General features: G+C 52.5%; 6 protein-coding genes across 6 annotated transcripts; 2 read left to right on the forward strand and 4 right to left on the reverse strand.

The window, feature by feature from the left end:
- Positions 1-380: 380 nt before the first annotated feature.
- AYL99_01087 (hypothetical protein) lies at positions 381-2874 on the forward strand (the record flags this gene model as incomplete). Its single annotated transcript, XM_018832603.1, has 3 exons — positions 381-609; positions 671-1513; positions 1562-2874. The coding sequence occupies 3 exons, from the start codon at positions 381-383 to the stop codon at positions 2872-2874; spliced, it is 2385 nt and encodes a 794-aa protein (XP_018698482.1).
- Positions 2875-3781: 907 nt separating this feature from the next.
- Positions 3782-5251, forward strand: AYL99_01088 (hypothetical protein; the record flags this gene model as incomplete). The annotated part of the gene is made up of 2 exons (XM_018832604.1): positions 3782-4263; positions 4354-5251. The coding sequence occupies 2 exons, from the start codon at positions 3782-3784 to the stop codon at positions 5249-5251; spliced, it is 1380 nt and encodes a 459-aa protein (XP_018698483.1).
- A 93-nt stretch (positions 5252-5344) lies between these two features.
- On the reverse strand, positions 5345-9066 carry AYL99_01089 (hypothetical protein; the record flags this gene model as incomplete). The annotated part of the gene is made up of 4 exons (XM_018832605.1): positions 5345-5802; positions 5882-6048; positions 6121-6379; positions 8976-9066. The coding sequence occupies 4 exons, from the start codon at positions 9064-9066 to the stop codon at positions 5345-5347; spliced, it is 975 nt and encodes a 324-aa protein (XP_018698484.1).
- A 401-nt stretch (positions 9067-9467) lies between these two features.
- On the reverse strand, positions 9468-10426 carry AYL99_01090 (hypothetical protein; the record flags this gene model as incomplete). The annotated part of the gene is made up of 7 exons (XM_018832606.1): positions 9468-9470; positions 9559-9644; positions 9698-9776; positions 9839-9860; positions 9936-10119; positions 10215-10336; positions 10383-10426. The coding sequence occupies 7 exons, from the start codon at positions 10424-10426 to the stop codon at positions 9468-9470; spliced, it is 540 nt and encodes a 179-aa protein (XP_018698485.1).
- A 206-nt stretch (positions 10427-10632) lies between these two features.
- AYL99_01091 (hypothetical protein) lies at positions 10633-10962 on the reverse strand (the record flags this gene model as incomplete). The annotated part of the gene is made up of 3 exons (XM_018832607.1): positions 10633-10693; positions 10749-10770; positions 10827-10962. The coding sequence occupies 3 exons, from the start codon at positions 10960-10962 to the stop codon at positions 10633-10635; spliced, it is 219 nt and encodes a 72-aa protein (XP_018698486.1).
- A 3154-nt stretch (positions 10963-14116) lies between these two features.
- Positions 14117-14800, reverse strand: AYL99_01092 (hypothetical protein; the record flags this gene model as incomplete). The annotated part of the gene is made up of 2 exons (XM_018832608.1): positions 14117-14586; positions 14641-14800. 2 exons carry the CDS (start codon positions 14798-14800, stop codon positions 14117-14119), a joined length of 630 nt encoding a protein of 209 aa, XP_018698487.1.
- Positions 14801-15131: the final 331 nt, after the last annotated feature.

The following is a 15131-nucleotide window of genomic DNA, read 5'->3' on the forward strand; positions in this document are numbered from 1 at the left end:
AGGCCACAGGCGACCAGCTCGTCTAGGGACATCACAAAAAACTATCCTTCGCCGTCCTTGCGACTTGCCGCAAGAATATTTTCCATCAGGCTGAGCTTCGACATGCATGTGGCTTGCATCTAGACCCTGTTCGATTAGGCGAGTTCACCTCCCAGTTCGCCAGATAAACCCCTCTTCGCAGGGGCCCCCCTTGTCAAGAGACCTAAACCAGCAACCAGGGGTTTATGCCTAGGCGACGAGTTTTCCTTCTCATGAGGAAGGCTTCCCACAGCCTTAAAACCCTTGATCGCTCCTCGCTTCTGTCCTTCATACTCTGAGACTTTATCGTATCTGTTTCAAGTCTCTGAAACGGCGTCTGATGAATAGAAATTCTGATTGAAATGGATGGTCCCTCGCAACGACTCTCCAGACCGGAGCTGCCGCCTGGTCCAGCCTCTTATCCCTCGACGTCCTCGCGCAACCCTTCCCCTTATTCTAATTTCGGCAGCCGTTCGCAAGTGGGCCTTCTGAACAACAATGCGAACATAGAGGCCGACCCACGAATTGTCTTTTTGTCTCGAAATAATGATTCGGCTGAGGACAGATCCAGCTTGCTGGAGCAGCCTCCAGGTGGACTATCCCCTCTCTCGCCCGACTGTGGGATTCTCGGCTAATTCTCGGCTCGGGACAGTCACCTTCACTGCCGTCACAGACATTGGTAGGAGACAGTTGGCACCGTTGGACTTCTGGCCAGCGATTTTGAAATGGTATTCGACAGTATTCTTGACCGTTTTATATATTGGAACGGCCGGTGCTATCGTGGCACTCTGGCTCGCCGCTGGGACTAACGGTCAATATCACTTGTCAAGCGAAAATGTTCGCATGATATCCCGTTACTTTCCTTCCGCGCTGGGTACCCTCAACGTGATTCTATTCCGCCAACTTGTCCGTGAATATATCAGAATGAAACCCTTCGTGGCGATGGCGGATCAGGGCGAGACACGCTTTGGACAAGAGCCCAGCAAAAGTGTCAGTGGGGCTTTCTTTCCGTGGCAGGATATCTCAATCACTCGAGGCCTGACCTCGATAATCTCCTTGCTCTGTCAACTCATGGTTGGATTCATCGTCAGTTTGAAGGTTGCACTGTTGGCCAGCGGTCCCGCCACCGTCGAACACAGCGGCGAGGATGCGACAGCAAGCTGGACCCTGACCCTCCGAGTGTGGCCAGCCATCTTTCTCATCATCGGGCATGTCATAATGGCGGCATACGTGATCTGGGTTGCTTACCTTAATCGCGGAAAGTCGACTGGCCTCAGATGGGACCCTGTCACCATTGCCGACTACACCGCTCTGTTTGCACAATGCAACGTTGCAGAGTACTTCTCGGCCCTTGAGTTGCTCCATGACCGCAAAGCAAAGAAAGTCCTGTCGACACATCATCTATTTCGTCTGGGCTACTGGAGAAAGAACGTTACTGGAATGCCCGGTAGAAGTCGTTTGGTATACGGCATTGGCACCACTTGGAGCGCAGCAGGTAGTTGCAAAGATCAGATTTTATGAACAAGTGCTCACCGAACAACAGATCTTCCGCCAACTGCATTTAAACCCACCTGGTACGATCGGCTGACTGGAAATGACAAGGGACCCACTCCAGTAGACGATTGCGATAAGTACAGGGGTGGTGACGATGAGCGTTTACCCTGCAACCAAGGAACATGGCCAGACTGCGAGCACTATCCCTACCGTCATAGCCCTGGTTGCGGAAAGGGCTGGATCATTTTGTCGGTGATCCTGGCATGGGCAGGACTTTGTGTTGCCATATACGGACTGATCAATGGCATTGTTTTCCATGGCTTCCATCTAACAAAGCATTGGAGCATGCCGGAATTGTCAGTTTCTGCTGGCAATCACACCTTTGACTTGCCGCCTATCGACCCGACGGACCCAGAATCTAAGCTCATTGTGTACGCTCTGTTGTTTCGCTCGGCGCCAGTCTATGTTGCTGGCGTGTTCACAGCGACGATTGTTGAGTGGGTGGACTTGAACATGCGGTTCATGCAACCATTTATCAACATGTTCGGCCATGCAGGGGACGCCGCGGATACCGTTCTACTCGCATATATCACCACGTCCCCACTCCAAGTCCCTATCACGGCGATCGAGAAAGGCCATTACAAAGTCGCAGTATTCTCAATCTTAAACACCCTCTCACCACTTTTCCCAATCTTCATCGGTGGCCTTCTCCAGCTAGAAGACGACGGCAAGAAAGTCAAGTTCAATTTTTCACTGTCAGCCTATATTGGTATCATGGTCTTTCTCAGCGCTTGGAGTGTGGCAATGCCATTCGCATTCCCGATTCAGAAAAGGCTGCTCCCTCGCCAATTTTACAGCATGGCGGATTTAATGGCCATGTGCCACAAATCCTACTTCCTGCAAAGGTCTTATCTTGACTTTGGGGACAACCGTCGCACCCCGACGAAGGACATCATGGAAGCTCGTATCCTTATGTCAGGAGACAGATTCTTGTTCGGTCATTACACGGACGACGAAGACAGAAAGCATATTGGATTCGACATTCACAGCACCGTGGACTATAACACCGGGAATGTGGAGGAGACCCAACTTGTGGTCGCCATCACGCCGCCAGGTGAGATAGACAAGCTCACAAGCCAGACCGTCAGAACGATGACGAACCTGCTCCGTGGTGCGGGCAGGGTCCAAAAGAGCAGCAAAGGTTTCGCGGCATGGCTACGGCGAACTCTGCGAGGCCAGCCAAAACGCCCAGAAGAGGCGGAGATGGACTTCCTACCTAGGGGATCTGCCACTGGTTCACACCTTGAGGGGCAGGAAGCACGCCAGCGCCCTGCTGTGGCATTCGCTGCTGAATTGAACTGACCGGACGATGGCTTGGCTGGCTGGAACTATCCTGGTCGGAAGAACCCCAGACCCAACCCATTCCCAGACAGGTACGGTTGACTTAAGCTGGGCATTTCCCCATACCACTGTTGGAGGATGCGACATCTAATACAGGCCAGGAACCCCGGTCGGGATCCGAACGTCCAAATATTCCAAGCTCAAGAGTTCTCCACTGCTACTGCCGAAGCTGTTGCTTGTCAGGTACGATGGACTAGGAAAGAAAAGTCTCTGGATATAGATCAGTGTACAAGGCGACGTGCTACCGCCACTATTCATTCAATTCAGCAAAGGCTACTCCGGGAACATATGGTGTAGTAGGGCCTGCAAATAATATGGCAGGCTCTTGCAAACTTGCATAACGCTACCTGGATGGTTACTAATCTCCCAGCACGACGCGCCGCATGGGTGCCATCATTGCTGCGGCGAGATATGATCCTTTTAAAGATATTGACGATACCTTCACTGGCTCAAGCATCTGAGGCGCCCTCCAAACGAGACGTTGTGTTCTCCCTCACTCTCAGCTCATCCATCCAACGATGTCCATGATTGCATCAGGAAAGGGTATATATTGGATTTACTCATCCCTCCTTCGCAAACCCTGTCGCTACCGGATTCTCGGCCCGAGGTATCTGCGCCGAGTTTCGAGGCAGACCAGTGCGAAGCTTCACTGGCTGTTCTCCCAATCAGCTGTGTCAGATGCAGGATAGGCTGGAGTGCGGGGTTCGAGAGTAAGCGTGTAAGCATACCTCGGTCCTCCCTACGTTATATTCACAGTTATAATATGGGATACTCCTGCCCAGCATCAGCCGTCATTGTCAAATCCGACCGACATTCGCCCTGACGCACGTACTGTTACCAGTTTGACGATCCATATCATTTGAACAGTATGGCAGGAAACGCTTACGTTCTGGGGGTTGGCATGAGTGCCTTCCTCAAACCCCGGAAACAGCGCTTTTACACCGAGCTCGCCTTTGAAGCCGGCGTCAAGGCCATGCTAGACGCCCATGTGACCTACGACGACGTCGAGGCTGGCGTTGCCTGCTTCTGCACATTGCCGTCCTGCAGTGGACAACGGTGTTTCTACCAATTTGGCATGTCGGACATCCCCATCTACAACACAAACAACGCCTGTGCCACTGGCTCAACTGGACTTCACATGGCCCGGAACTTTGTGAAGGGTGGTATTTACGACTGTGTCCTGGTCGTTGGGTTTGAGCAGATGAAGCCCGGTGCACTGGGTGGCGGCACTGTGGATTTCCCAACGCCTCAAGATCTCAGTTTGAAGTTGATGAGCAAGACGAGAGGAGATGCCCAGTCTCCGAAAAACCCGCAGATGTTCGGCAATGCCGGCAGAGAGTACATGGAGAAGTAAGTAACGATAACATCCATCCCATTGAATGCCTCGCCCAACTTGAATATGCGGCATCATGCTGACTGCGAGTCGTCGTGCGTGCTCAGGTATGGCGCCTCTGCTGAAGACTTTGGCGAGATCGCTCGAATCTCGCACGAACACTCGTCGCGCAACCCCTACGCACAGTTCCGAGATGTCTACACGCTCAAGCAAATCATGGACTCCCCCATGATCCACTACCCCATCACCAAGCTCCAGTGCTCACCGACGTCAGACGGGGCCGCCGCCGCCGTGGTCGTGTCACAGCGATTCCTCGACCAGCGACCCGAGCTTAAATCGCACGCCATCCTGATCAAGGGACAGGCCCTCAGAACTGACACCCCGAACCTGTACAACGGTAGCGCGATGGAGCTGGTCGGCTTCAGCACCGCAGGACGCGCCGCTAAGGCCGCGTACGCAGAAGCCGGCATCGGCCCCAAGGACGTCAAAGTGTGCGAGCTGCACGACTGCTTCTCTACCAACGAGCTGATTACGCTGGAAGGTCTGGGCTTCTGCGACGAGGGCAAGGCGCACCTGATGGTGCGCAACGGCGACATCACGTACGGCGGCAAGGGCCCGATCATCAACCCTTCCGGGGGCCTGATCTCGAAGGGCCACCCCTTGGGCGCCACCGGTCTGGCGCAGTGTGCCGAATTGACCTGGCAACTCCGCGGATGGGCCAACAACGGCCGCCTGGTCAAGAATACCCAGTACGCCCTGCAACACAACCTCGGCCTCGGCGGCGCCTGCGTGGTGACTGTGTATACCCGTGCCGACGGCAAAGTCAACAGCGACCGTGCCGTGCGTGACGAGGAAATCGCCGAACTCAGCGGCCTGGGCTACAACCCGGCCGTCGAGGCTAAATGGGTCACGCCGGCCCAGGCGAAGAAGGTCCGAAGCAAGAAGGCTGATTGTGACTATGCGCTGGGCGAGACGTTCAGCAAGCTCGAGAATGTCAGATTGTAGACAAGCAGTTGGTCGGTCAGATCTAGCAAAATTCAAGCGAAGTTTTACTACCAATATATAGAACACATGCCACGCTAGTAATCCTGAGCTCTCTTATATTTTCGAGCTCACGCCAGATGTTGTCGCTCGCTGTGCATTCCGCGAGGGCAGATTTGGATAATCGGGCCCAGCACCGGACGCCCTGATGCGCCAGGCGCCGCCATCGACGTCGATCGTAGCGCCATTGACAAAGTTCCCCGTGTCTGCAAACAGGAAGATGGTCGCGTCCGAAATGTCCTTGATCAGCCCCAGCCGTTGCACAGGGACACTCCTAATGAGTTCGTCCCTCCGGGCCGGATCGGTCAACCGCTTAGCGCCCTCGGTGTCGTCGATCAGGCCCGGGGCAATGACGTTCGAGGTCACTCCCCTAGGCCCGTACTCGAGCGAGATACAGTCCGAGAGAGCGTTAACGCCGGCCTTGGCTGCGCAGACGTGAGCCTGGGCGATACGCGCACACTGGTAGTTGGTCGAGCTGACGAAGATGATGCGGCCACCAGTCAGGCTGGGAGATTCTGGACGAGGCGAGTGAGTGAGAGATCAAAAGGGGAGAAAACCCACGGTCGTCGTTCTTGCATGTTTCCTGACACTTACCTGAAGAATCCTTGGTGGCTCTGGCTCGTTCCGCAGAAGCAGCGAGGTGCGGCAGAGTCGATTTCGCCGTGATGAAAGAGCCTACCAGATCGATGTCGACGACCGCCTTGAAAGCGTTCACAGAGAGATCATCGATGGTCGAGACGAAATTGCCTGCTGCTCCGGCTCTGAAGAGGCGTAGTAGCATGGACTGTCAGTCTCTGTGCACTCCTGCGTCTTTGTGCGAGAGAGCAACTTACATGACAAAATCAATGCTGCCCAAGCGTTGCACACAAGTCTCGACCGCCCCTTTCACGCTCTCATAGTTCCTGACATCCACCCCGCCGAGACCCAGCACCGTGCTCCCTGGCCGCACGAGCGCAATATCCGCAGCGACCTTTTTCGCCTTGTCGTGGTTGCGGCCGACGATGCAGGCGTTGGCGCCCAAGGCGACGAGAGCCCGCACTTGGCCGGAGCAGATGCTGCCGGATCCGCCGGTGCAGAATACCACTTTGTTGTCTGTATAAACAGTTTCCTTATCAGCTAGGTTCCGGTGTAGAGAGAGAGAAAGAGGCTCTGGGCCTGGGGAGAAGGGGAAGGAATAATAAATAACAAGAAGGCGCACCGAATAATCCCAGCCTCCACGATGTGCTTGCGAATTGCCTAACAGAAGAAGCCATTTCCTGCACTGCCTGCCAAAAAAAGTGTTGAGGACTCGGATTTCAAGCTTTCATACTTTTGTAGATACTAGATTCTCGAGAAGTTGAATACGACAACTTGAACTTGAAGGTCTGATGAAGTCTTGGGGTTTGTATTGCGACGCATCTGGATGTTGCTGAGTTCACAGGTGCCGAGGCGCGGCGTTTTCGCATATCGGTGATTTCGGCACTTTCAAATAATATGACTTGGGTTCGAGTCGATTGAAGGCTTCCTTCCCCGCTGACCCGCCATAGTATGCCCGTTAGCGATTGCTTTGTGTCTAGATACAGAGTGCCTAACATAGGTATGATACTACTACTGGCAAAAACTGTGCTAGTTGCCGCCGCGCATGGGGTAAGGCCAATGCGCTGTTGACCAGCCCAGAACAGCAGCCTAATTAGGAAAATAAGCACCAGATTGGGTCATGTATGGCCGGCCGCTGGAAGCACCATCAGCTAACTCAGATCGTGAGCAGCTCGATTCCAGCCCCGATATCCTTTCTCCAATTGATTCTCCTGGTAGTGGTTGTCGTGCTGGCTTGAGAAGCCCAATTTGGGGTAGTAACTTGAAATTAAATTATGGGCCGTTGACTTTCCGCATTCGGCGAAAATCGTGATGTGTTTAGATCTATCCTTAACGGATTATATTTTCAGGCCAGAACGTACTACCTACAACACAACTAACTACCCCGAGTGACGCTATTGTACAACTTACACCCACCCAATGGTCGGCCGCCGTGTCGTATTTCTCTCATCGCCGGTGTTAGAGGTGCGACAACAAGCTGGGGCGCGTGAATAATGCATAACAGTTCCCAGGTGGTCATCACCGATTATTGGCTCTGGGGTTCTCTATAGATACATCAAAAGGTTTTAATCTTTCGATCACCAGAAATGCTTTGGTCACCTCTTCAGGCTTCCTCCCACGTCCTCCTCCCTTTCAATGGCGTCCGTCATTCACCTTGCGCCTAAATTGCCCAAGGAAGCTCCTGGAAGCTAACGTTGTCAGGCTGGTATAAGCCGAATAGATTTCCTTGGCCAGTGTAGTGGGTCCTTGCCAGAAGGTCTTCTTGGGCGCTTTGCTTCGGGTTGACCCTCCCTCTTGTGGGTCGAAACGACAAGCGAGCCGACGTCCACCTCGGACGAGGCCAGTGATAATAGGCTGTTCAGGTTGACGGTAGACTCCCGCGGCGAAGGACTCCGGCCACAGCTCCTGTGGTGCCAGCTTGAAGTCCATTGGGTCACACGCTGAAGATTGACTCGGACCTTCTGCTGCAGTCTTGTCTCCCTCCCCTTGATCTCTGATCCCCTTTGAAGTGTCGTCTCTGTAGATCGGCCCGCGGCCCATAGAACCATTCTTGGCGGGGGCTGCCCAGCGAGCTCACGGCGGCCCATGGGCCGTGGTTGCCCAGGGGGCTCATGAGTTGGAAGGTTGACCGTGGGAGCCCACAGCCGCCCTGGGCTTACTGGGCCAAGCGGGGCTTTTTGCCCATGTGATAGCAGATCTACTTATCAATATGTTGCTTTTGGTCCTCGGGGAGAAGTTATTGTAATCTTAAGATATCTTGGGAGACTTTATATGCCAATAATTCCTTATTATTCTCCGCTTATATTTCATCCACGTCGGTATGAAAAGCCTGTTTCGACGGGCGTACTACTGGAGGGCGAACTACGTAATATCTTCGTTAATGTCGGGATTAATCGTTCGAGCTTCTTTCGTCATTAATTTCAAGGTAGGGTTCTACCCTCTCTCGTTCGTTGATCCATTCCGGGATAGGGTGATTGTATTGGTGCTCTCTTCTAGGCGTTGACTGGAAGCTTTTTGGCTTTGGATTCGAAGGGAGAGCGCCGTGAAAAGAGTCAGCTGGGGACTGTTCTTCGGTTGGTCAAGATAGGCGATATTATCGACGGGCACATCCTCATCAACGGGGCCTGATGGTATAGTGGGCGCCAGATTCAAGTAGATATCAATCCCCTGGGTAACTGTCCCGGAGAGAGTCAGTGAGGAGGACTGACCTCGGATCCATCAAAAAAAAGCCATGTTGTTCCTCCTCCTCTAGGGCAAGTAGATGGAGGAAGAGTGGATACCGTACCTAGTACCCGGGGAGGACTCTATCAGTATATACACCGCTTTTCTTGATGTAAGAGCGGGGCCTGTTGATGCGATGGCGAGGATAAGTAAGTTAAGCACGTCAGGTACTTAAGGTGCATTAAAGAGCTCATTGAGAACAGCGGGCTGATTAATGGCGATGCCCTCCTTCGGCAGGGTGTACCGATGCCGCTCACCCCTGGCCAGACGGTGTGAGACCAGACCTAGCGCTACTGTCCCTGAATCTCGACGACTTCCACCTATTCCACACTCTCGATCTTCTCCACTAGGCCTCTGCCGTCCGACGTCATATCCAGTATGACCTCCTCACCAAACAACCCGCCCATCTCCTCCACGGGCCGTCCACGCGTTTCGGGCACGAAGAAGTAGACGACGATTTCGGAGCCGATCGAACAGGCCATGAAAACCAGGTAGATTCTGCGAGTTAAGATACGGTACAGTCAGCCAGCTGGATGTTCAACCGGTTTCGCAGGGAGCCAAACTCAGTTAACGATGGGTGGAAGACTGTCTGCGACTTACATGTTCCGAAAACTCCGGACCCGGCGTGGAAAGGTCATCAGATGAATCCGGCGAATAATAGGCAAACATGCTCAAGCCCATCGATGCCCTTTGCTCGGATCGTGGTGGGGAATATCTCGGAGCACCACACAAACGACGGCGCGTCGATGAAATTAGTACAGAACAATAAAGAGGAAAATGCAGGCCACCGTAGCACCGTTGCCCACTTGATTCGTCGTTCCGAGATATTGTCGCTGGAGAAGAGCTTCAATAAGAAGATTGACGGCCAGCGCTACAAACCCGATTACTAAATTTGGGAGACAGGTCAGAAAGGTCGACTTTGCCCAGAAGACTTCTGAGAAGTTGAAGCAACAGATTGCCCATATAGGACTCACAGAAAAGTCTCCTCTGTCTGAACTTGTCCGTCGTGAAACAAACAGGCCATAGAAGCGGCAATTGTACCAATAACGGGCGTAAATCGCTAGTTATCAAGTGTTAGACTTTTGATAATATCAAGTCCTGACGACAACTCACCGTAAACAAGTAATGGCATCACCCTCTTAAGACCCAACGTCCTAAAAATGCGGACCTCATGGTTTGCAACGCCATTAACCTGGGCACAGGAAGATCAGCTCACACCAACGACACACTATACATGACGTTAGGGTAACATACCCCGGTTCCTTGAGACGCAAACCTAACACATGTATCAGTCTGTGCGACGCAAATGCCACCTCTCCCGGATTCCGCATGCCAGGACTGAACAACTTACATCACAAAGAGCGCGAGAAGCGAGCGTTTGCGCCAACTCGGCTTTGTGAACATGAGGACACAGCTCGAATTCTGCTCCTTGTCCTTTTCAACCTGTGCCCGAATCTGAATGAATTCCGCTTGGGCACTAGCATTCTCTGGGTGTTCGGGATCGCGATGGAGGTGTTGGATGACCCGGAGTGTCTCTTCGTAGCGGCCAATTCAGCACGGTTAGCGAGGAGACTCTTCTCATCACATTTTCAGTCATGCTTGGGGCCAGAAAGAGGCCAACAATACCGACCCGGCACAAAATAGATTCCGACCAAGAGGCCGAGGGGTCCAACGCAGGCCAGGACAAGAGGCAGGCGCCATTGCAATCTCTCATTCTCGGCGAAGGAGGTCGCCACCGAAACCCACGCGACCCTAAAATATGTCAAAGGGACATGAAAAACAGAGGAAGGAAGCGTACGCGACATAGCCAAGCCCAAATCCCATGACGGTCATGCCAGCCATGAGTCCGCGGCAATGTGGTGGGGATACTTCGGTGAGATATAACGAGACCAGACATATCAACATGCCGAGGCCAAACCCATGCAGGATTCTGATTGTAATAGCATCGCCAGGTATGGAGACCCAGCAGTCCAGCCAGTGACGATCAAAGAGAACAGTGCCGACGCTGCGAGGACTTTCCTGCGTCCAGCCCAGTCTGCCAGCAAAGCCTAGAAGAGGGAACCAAAGGCAGCCCCGGCTGCAAAGAGGGCATTGACGGTGCCCAAGACGCTAGAAGAACGGCGCGTCAGAGAAGTCTTCTTTCGTGTAGAGGAGTCATACGCACCTTGCAGTATACTGGCTTATTGCTGTCTTGTCTGTCAGCGTCATGGTAACTGACAAACATGCTCCCTGGCACACTCACGATCAAGATTGAAGTCCTTGTAAAAGCCGGGTTGGCCGATGCCGTCGATGAATACTCCAAACCCAAATCCATACCCGAACGTGCCAATGGAAACGATCATGCCGATAAAGACGTTATACAGAGTAATTTTTGCCATTGTGTACCACTACAAGCGTGTTCAGAAGATGAGCCTGTGATTCTCCCCATGATGTGACTTCGTTTAGTTCTTTAATGTAGCTCTCATGTAATTGCATTAGGCGTACGATAACCGGACGCCGAGACAAGCTCGAATAATTTCAGCTAGTGCTGTGTTGAGGCCTCGACTTTCTGTGAAAGCTGGTAAACAACTCGTGTCCGAAGCTGCCCCGTGGGGAGCCTAGAGTCTTGTTTTTCAGATAAAAGCTGGGGTCAAGAGGCTGGGTGGGGAATGGAGCTCGAGGCCGCGGAGTTGAAAATTTTTGACGAGTGCAGTTATACCGGACGCCAAAAAATGGAAGGCATTCAGCAACTCGTGGAATGTTGGGACATCCAAAGTTGGTGAAGCATTCAGGAGAATCGATATTCTGACAAAACTAGGTGGTGCCACTTGAACACCTGAGCAATCTCTTAGCAGCAGCCCCTCGTCCTATTGGCCAAAGAGACCAAAAGAGGCTAGACGGTGCCGCCAAAGAAATGGGGAACGAGACATCAGGTCATATCACGAGAACAGATATCCCTAGTTTCGACGAAAAATCGGCTTAAATGGCCCAAGATTCTAGATCTCGAGCTGCGTGATGAACCTCACATTGGAGAGTCAGGCTGAAGACCCCAGAGGAGTTTCTCGCGGACTCGCCCAGATCAATTCGCCCACTAAGTAAATCCACGTTGTCTTGCGGCCGAGGAAAACGGGAAATAATCGATTCAGTAACGCTAAGGCATGATCATCTTCATTTATCATCTTCAGAGGCAACGGTTTGAGAGAATCCAGAAGGCCGGGTGTTTCTGAAGGCGACTGTGATTCTTGGGAAGAAGCTTTGCCCTTTGTGCCTTGTATCACCATGGGCTGACTTAAGAGCGGAATAGATGGCCAACCAACAGAGATAATGGTGGTCTGTGGCTATTCCTCAGGGTGATTGTAGCGTCTATCAAGGACGTGTTGAAGACTAGGTCGCACTTGCCATGTCGAGCGCGTGTTCTCGCGGCGATGGACTGAACACTAGACCTTGGTCTGGACCTTCTGAATCAGGAACTCTAGCCGTCGCACATGTCAGTTGGGCTACGGACAGGTTCTGCTGCCGTTGTCGACATCTTCGACCACTTGGATCGCACGGGAGAGAGGACGGCTCCTAGAGGGCTATTCATCAGCACCTCGTTCAAGAGAAGAGGTCACCTGGATGACTTACATCTCAACCGCTACGCCTGCCTATCTCGTACCCGCTCCTTTGCCCTAGCATCTTCGTCGCAAAATCAGGTATCGACGCTCGCCTCAATCTTGAGCCTTCCTCTTTTGTGCCGCTCAGCCTTGTATTACCAGTCGGGCTTGGGCTGAGTGCTGCTCCTCGGGGATATCTCGAATGGCAATGGTGTCTTATTCACACAAGAAGCTGATTCCGGAACATTGTTGTTTGCACAAGGCTCGTTGAACTATATGGAAAAGGTCACTTTCTGACGATTTCGTCACTCGAAAGAAGCGTCGTCTCTGGTTACAATAGACAAGGTTATGCATCGCAATGCACGCTGTCGAGAGCCGGAAATTACGTCTTCAGCTCGTAGAAGGGATACCGAGTCTCAATGTCGCATGATGCTCTTGGTCAATCCACCTGCAGTCTCGCCCCACGTCGAATGTCGTGTTTGTAGAGGTCAAGGCCGGCTTTTTGTTGGCGTTTTGATTCGTCATGACAGCCTGGTCTCGAGAGAAAGACCGTGACCTAAATTCTGACAAAATTGTGACTCACTCTTTGGGGGTTGTAGCCTTGTGCGTGTGGAAAGAGTTGGTTTATGACTCAAGAAAGGCTCGCATATGGTGTTCAGGGTCGAGCATTTTGCCGGATACAACATGGAGGTGGCGAAGAATCGTGCCTCAAGTGACGCAATAGGTCGACAGACCTTGCACTTTGCTTAAACCTGAGACGAATGGTTGATAAGCCAATGATCTGACAATTCTGGGTTTGCTGGAGGATTTGGCTGGATTTGCCAAGGTCGAATTGACATATTTGACAGGAAGAAGCGCCCAACGGTGGACTTGTCGTATCACTCCAGCTGAAATCGGCGACACTAGCATGAGGTTCGTCACATATTCAAAAGCAAGCTGCCGGTTTGCCGCTGTGGTCTTGTCTGTAATCGGCATGCTTGAGCACATTCGTGAGAGTCTTGAACCTTTGTTTTGCGAGAGAAGTGTCGTGTGTATCAAAAATCCGGCGTTGTGTTGCTGACGGTCCACAATGCTTAGCGTATCTGTTCGACTGGTTTCTCCTGAAGCAGATCACACGCTTCATCCCAAAAAGTATGACATAGATCTCCTAGGTCATACTCCAAAGGCAGGAATTTCTGTGACACGCTTTTCACGTATGCCCATGAATCCTTTTCTATAACCATAGAAGAGTCTCGCAATCTGGCAGCGAAATCTGACACTCGAGCGCTCTGGCGTGCAGCAAGTCCGCCGATTACTGTAGCCCATACGAGAAACTCTCGCTGTGTCTGCCAGTATTGACAGGAGGCACATTCATCCAGGGCTTGGAGGAGAAGTTTAGTGACCTTTTCGTGGAAGCCACTGATGACCGGCAACGTCCAGGTGAGTTCGGCTACCTTTGATCCCAGCTACTCAGTATGGCGCTCCAAAAAAAAGTCTTGCCGGAAGTCCAGGCACGAGAGTATATGCAGCGACGAGAACAGCACCAGGGACTGCTAGGGGAGGGACTTACGAATACAATGAAAGAAAGCCGAGCGACTTCAAACAAGCAATCTCCTCCTGATGGAACCTGCATGGCATTGTGCTGGAGAACGCGACGAGTATGGACCATAAGCATGAGATCCGGGCTTCTGCGGGGATCGCGTAGGCAAAGAGAGAATGTCTCGAGAAGCACCCAAACCTGACAGATGATTTCGTGTAGTCGAGGACCACAGCGTAGAGCTTCCAGGAACTCGAACCCATCTTGACGGCTTCCAAATCGAGACTTTGCGACGTCATCCCATGTCTCTCGTAACGAAGCCACGAGGCACGGTGCTGAATAAAGAGTTGGGAAGGTCGGTTTGGTAAGATTCATCAAAGAATGAAATGTGTCGACCCTGAAACGGTAAGTCGTAGGCCTCGAGGGGTGTATTCTGGAACTTATCTACATTGAAATCATGTTGCTCAGGCCATGCAGCGCCAACGTCTGCAGACCTCCTTTCTGGGTGACGAGCGTCCTCAAAGCACGCAGATGGGTCCCTTCGAATTCCAGGCTGGAATAGAATTCGTTGTCTCGATACACGGGAGTGGTGAACCGGGGGTGCTTCAAGGTACGGACCGAACCATGGATTGCCAGAAGGGTTATCGTCCAGAGTACTTCATCCGACGCGACACCTCCGTGGTCCTGCAGGGCTCTTCGCAGATGTCTCAGCGCCTGTTGTTTCAATTGGAGTTGGAGCATCTCATTGCGGAGTGTTCTGCCGCCGAAATAGGATCTGTAACACTCGCCGGCATATATGGTGGCAAAGAGACAATGCGGTGCTAACAGCGAGGTGCGGATGACGGCTTCTCGAATCTGTGTGATTGCAGCTTCGTGCGTAGCCAAGGCAAACGCCGGCCACTGATGGATCAATGCTTCAACACGGTCTCAGCCACAACTCCCCAACGCACTCAGACCTTCATCCCTACCGGCATCCAAGATACTTTGAAACTCGTGCGAAAGTCCGAGTGGACCAAGCAGGTTGAGGGGGCCCCAACGGGTTGTGTCAAGGATCGATCTAGGCGAAATTGGGGTGTTGAAGCCGGCTGCAAAAGGATCGTGCGCCACATGAGAAGTGTCCCTCGACATCTTCCATGAGGTGTGGCTTCGGGATGATGGTGAAAGCTGTCTGGAAGAGCCCGACGAGCTGCCACTCGGACCAGCACTGCTTATACTGCGCAATCTCTTTCGTTGCAAGCTGCGGAGTTCTCGGTTCTTTTGGTGTGAAGCTAGCGCGGTATGCTGGTGTCGACGCGAGGCCTGAAGCCGCCTGTCGGACTCGTTCGTCTGGCCATCCCCGATCCAAGGCAGAAATGTCAGTTCCATCGTCTGCCGGGACTTTTTGTGGTGAGATTGAGCAGATGAGGGATGATGAGCAAATGTTACGGGGGGAAACTTGCATGCGCGACATTCACGGGCA

This window comes from Fonsecaea erecta (genome assembly GCF_001651985.1).
Source record: "Fonsecaea erecta strain CBS 125763 chromosome Unknown Scaff1, whole genome shotgun sequence".
NCBI classification, from domain to species: Eukaryota; Fungi; Ascomycota; class Eurotiomycetes; order Chaetothyriales; family Herpotrichiellaceae; genus Fonsecaea; species Fonsecaea erecta.